Source organism: Berghia stephanieae, chromosome 1 (assembly GCF_034508935.2).
Source record: "Berghia stephanieae isolate SIO BIC M18660-M18661 chromosome 1, UCSD_Bste_1.3, whole genome shotgun sequence".
In the NCBI taxonomy this organism is placed as follows: Eukaryota; Metazoa; Mollusca; class Gastropoda; order Nudibranchia; family Aeolidiidae; genus Berghia; species Berghia stephanieae.
Window position 1 is genome coordinate 121008422 of NC_088360.1, and position 5000 is coordinate 121013421.

General features: G+C 36.6%; 1 protein-coding gene across 3 annotated transcripts in view; it reads right to left on the reverse strand.

The window, feature by feature from the left end:
• Positions 1 to 5000, reverse strand: part of LOC144962936 (3',5'-cyclic-AMP phosphodiesterase 4C-like) — a 658366-nt gene that overhangs the window by 546814 nt on the left and 106552 nt on the right. The window contains exon 1 of one of the 3 annotated variants that reach the window (XM_078896350.1): positions 2333 to 2699. The exons of the other annotated variants lie outside the window; for them this stretch is intronic. Coding sequence (XP_078752476.1) covers positions 2333 to 2619 — 287 coding nt within the window. The 5' untranslated portion in view covers positions 2620 to 2699. Of the gene's footprint in view, positions 1 to 2332; positions 2700 to 5000 lie in introns of those variants that run through there. 3 annotated transcript variants of the gene reach the window in all.

Genomic DNA, 5000 nt, shown 5'->3' on the forward strand with positions numbered 1-5000 from the left:
CTGCGGCTACGTAATCTTGTAGTATGACACTAGCTTTTGGACTGGAAGGGCCAGAGTTCGAGTCCCGCTCTGAGCGGTAACTAGTTGAGTCCTTGGAAAAGGTTCTTTATTTACATTCTCAAATCGTACTCGTTTACCAGAATACGTACTCAGGTACTATGTATCGTATTCAGGTACTATATGTCATACTCTGGTACTAGGTGTGTAATAAGTACCTTATCGTTTAAAGTGTTGTCTCTATCCGAAAAAAAAAATTGTATTATAGCCTAACAGGCGTCAAGCCTCTTCTCCTATATCTTCCATTTCCAAGATTTGAGCACATTTAGTGGATATTGCCAATGTGTAATACATCTTGTGCGGCTATGTGGTCTAGTGGTATGACGCTCGCTGTCGGATCGGAAGTTCCTGGGTTCGAGCCTCGCTCGGCGCATCGCTGAGTACTTGGAGAAGGCTCTTTACTCAGATTTTCTCACCTTACTCATGTGTAAAATGAGTACCTGGCGGTAACAGCGTTGTCTCTGTCCGAAAAAATTGTAATATCGCCTAAAAGGCGTCACTTTTGGCCAGGGACCCCTGTAAAGCGCTTTGATGACATTTAGTGGATATTGCCCAATATAAATGTTCAATCAAAAATATAATACAATTATAAATTGAAAATTGAAGAAATGTTTGTTATTAGGAGTTACTGTAAGTCGTTATAGTAACATTCATAATGACATCACTATGGCGCTATCCATCAAAATTCGCGGTGTAGGAGTTATTAATTAGTTCATTATTCGCTAAATTAATCCTTTTCAAAACTCGAAGGGATGTTGAGTGAATTTCTAAAATTCAATTTTTGTTCAATATATCGATTGTCAATTCTGGTAAAATTAGCAATCGTATTCATAATTCAAAGTTAACATTAAAAAAAGAGAGAACATAAATCTTAGAATTCGACTCAACATATTTTGCTTCCATACAACGTTTTAATATTGTGATGATTATTCGGTAATCCACAAAAACAGTATCGGGTATTTTGATTGATCAAGATACTCTAGTGTATCAAATAGAAGAAGGAGGGGTGGGGGTGGGGTGGGGGTGGGGGTGCTATTTGACAAATCCATAAAAGGGGAGGGTGAGTGCGCATTCTGGGCATTTTATCTAATTCAGGCAAGACGAGATGTGATATAAAAAATGATTTTCTTTCAATAAAATATAATGCAAATAAAATATCAGCGACAGCAAGGGGAATAGTTTTTTTTACATCGGCGCATTTAATAGGAGAGCTAGGGAAGGGGGTGGGGGTGGGGGGGGGGGGGGGCGCAACCATTTTGAAAAAAAAATAGACGGGGGTTGGAGGGGAGGGGAGGGGGGGGGGGTGCGTCTAATTGATACTGTAGAGTAGCAGGTAACAGTTGACACAATCTACATACACACGCCACTCTTACGTAAGTGGAAAAGTACATTTGAAATGTAGTAGTTGTAAAGTTTAATTCATTGAATTATCAATACAATTTGAACTATGATATTCTAACTTACAAGAATGCCTTTTGTCATATTATTATAGGACCGCTGACCATAAATCTATCCGTAAATTCCATCCAATGCGGATTGATTCATACATTCATTTATATTTGATTTACACCGACGTATGCTTATTTGTAGGTCTGATAACCCAATTGTTATAGTCTCGTTATTTTAATGGACAGAAATATTCTCAAACCGACAGATAATAATATCGATTACAACAATGTTAACTCCTACCAGCTATTTTTAGAATTTCCCCCGAAAATTCACACCCACCCAGCACAAAAATAGCCTTTTCTTACTCAAACAAAAAAGTAACGAGTGAGCTCTACAACACAGTGTTTAGCATTTATAGCTGTGATCAAAGCATTTCTTTAAATTGTGTGATGCACACGAGAAACTAAAGTGAGAAAATTGTCGGTTAGAATCGTAACAAATGTGACGATTCCTATGGGTGGTAAGGAGAGGGTTTAATCAGGCCCATAATTAAGCTCGGTTATCAATCCTGCAAATGTGTGCCCCATCGTTAACACATTTATTCATGTTTTGAGCTTCATAGCACCCGAAATCACATCCGTGTTGATCGCCTTTTTTGTGAAAACGACAAAGTTTTTGAGAATAAATAAAAAAGCAACGGAGTACATCCTGAGTCAATGCCACAATGTAATCTGGTGACCAGTCTCTTTTCGCATCTTTATAACTGAACAAATAACGCAATTATGATTTGAACTTTTTTTTGGATATCTATATGCAAAACGGGTATCTAAATACCAACACGTGATCACGAGGACAAACATTTAAGAAATGCACACTGCATACTTACCTCTTCGGTGCTCCTTGCTTAACGAGATAATCCCTTGACTTGTCTAAACTCCGAGTAGAGCGAAATTTGTGTGATGTCGCAAGCTCATCGAAGGAGCCGAATAGCGTTTCTCTCTCTTCCAATTCAATGTCCTTATCTGCACTATCCACCATGTCCTCATCCGACTCCCTGCCGCTCCGACTGTTCAGAAAGCCACTCTCCAGCTCATCCTCATCCATTGCGTTATCTTTTGAATGGCGTTTCTTTTTTCCCCAGTGTCGGCAACATATAGCCAAAATACAAGACATATGTGTTAAAACTTTCTCCTAGTTGATGGCTTAAAGCTGCAGGTGTGTTGAAAACACCATCAATGCCAGCAACACAATACCAGGGTCCATCGATGCTGCGGTTATCGATTTGTTTAACACTCTAAGTTGTTTTCTCATTAGATTACCAATCAATCAATCAATCAATCGACCAGAAATCATTATCAATATCCTGATTCTCTATCTGCATGGGTATTCCATAGAGGATATGAATTTTATGAGCCTTTACGACACGCATCACCAAATACACAATAAGAGAAATATTACAAAATCAAACCAAACGCACAATTAAATTCTTCGGTAACAATACAATATTAAATCAGAAAATATCGAACATACAAAATAAAACAAAACAACAAAAATAATGACACTGAATTCTAATTCGAGAAGGTATACAAACCTCTTCAATAGAAATCATACCACGACCATACTGCATATTCTGAAAACACAAACAACACGTTTTTTTAAAAATTTTGGCGAGAATACTCATTCAATATCGATCTATTAACCTGGCCATCATCTTGTAAAAAAACTCTCAAAGCTGGGACTTTAGTGAGGGCCATTTTAATCAATCGACGTTTAAAGGACGAGTGTTTTTGCCAAAATATTGAAAAAGTGTATTTTCAGAGCACTGAAGAACGGCGGCCACGCTATGATACGCCTCTTATCATTATTTTTTTAAAAAATGTTATCAATTACAAAGATACAGAACGACATTTTCCAAATTATTTGTGCTTGTTCCAGAGCTTGAAGCTATAAAATGTGTACAGGCATAAAATACTGTTTAATCATCCGAATGAAAAAAAGTGTCACACATCTTAAGTTCGATCAATTCTGTTTAACCAGTCAATTGACGTGCTCTGGAAAGACACGTGTTAAAAGAATTTGGCCAGAAATTTCGTCATTCAAATATCTATTGATTTAAATTACCCTCATCTTGGCAAAAATATTCAAACTTGGGATCTCGCGAGGTGCCGTGTTTGAGAGTTTTTTGCCAAGACGAATGTCAATTAAAACGATCGATATTCGAAGGACGAGTATTCTGGCCAAATTTTTAAACACGTGTCTTTCCAGAGTGCAGCAATTAACTGGTTAAAGGCATTGTTTGATATTATATGTCTATAAGAATAAAATCAATAACCGCCAACTTAATGAGAAATGGTAATAAAAAAGATTATGAGACGTTAACCAAGCGTCTATGGAATCAAATATTAATGTGGAATGAGAGTGCGAGTGTTGGGTAAAATTCCTTAAGCCAATCAACCGGATAAAGGACCGTGTTAAAATTCGTTGTAAAAGATTAGTAATGGGTTTTGTGCACATTTATTATAAGTATAAGAGGAGAACAGGCTTGTTGGTACTCGTATTTCTTTACATTTGGAATTGAGGTATAAAAATAAAGTCTGATAAGGATCCAAATACTGTCTTTAATCAGCCGTCAATTTAATAAAGCTGATGAGTTTAGTTTTAAAGCAAAAATATAAAGGCAAAAATGCGCTTTATACTGTTATATATCTATTCCCCAAGACGGCCACATGGAACCATATTTCTATTTCATACAGTATAAGTCGCCTGTTGCCTGTAGCCAGTTACTCATTCCAAGCTGAGTCGAGCGGGCTAATGTGTTATTAGTGTCTCATCCAAGGACAAAACTTTGGGAACAGAACATTAATCCCCCACCCCCCCCCCCCCCCAAAAAAAAAAGAAGCAAAACAAACCAACACCATCAACAAAATATTACATAAACTCCCCATATTTCATACTTTTCCCTATAGATTCTGTTTGCATCTTCTAGGTTACCAAGACATTGTAACATCCCGAGACGGATATTTTCTGCGATATGCTCGATCTCTGTAATAAACTAGAATTGCATTAAGATAATCAGCTAAACATGAATGTTGAAGTATAATATGTTTTACGTCTTACGAAATTGACGGAAATGGACTCCGTGGGTCGAGATGGCCTTGGTTATCCCCGTTTGTCATTCTCAAGATAGACCCGAAAGAAACAAAATCCCCATGATAATAAATACAGGGAATTATATCATTTGATCATGTATTTTTCATTAATCATTTATTTATCATTTAATATTTATACCATTACTTTTTCATTTATCATTTATTATTTATTTACAATTTTGGCAACAGGATTCATTTCTGGACACACGCCGTTGTAATACGTTAACATCTTACAGTGCGTCTTAAAACATTTGAAATGGTTATTGTTCTATACAGAATAATCGTTCTTTTTCATATTTAGAAGAATAGAATATAATGTGGTGGGATGTTAATCAAAAGTTGTCAGAATATTGTCTCTATGACGGATTATTCCAGAGTAGAAAGGAATAGACACGATGGTCACGT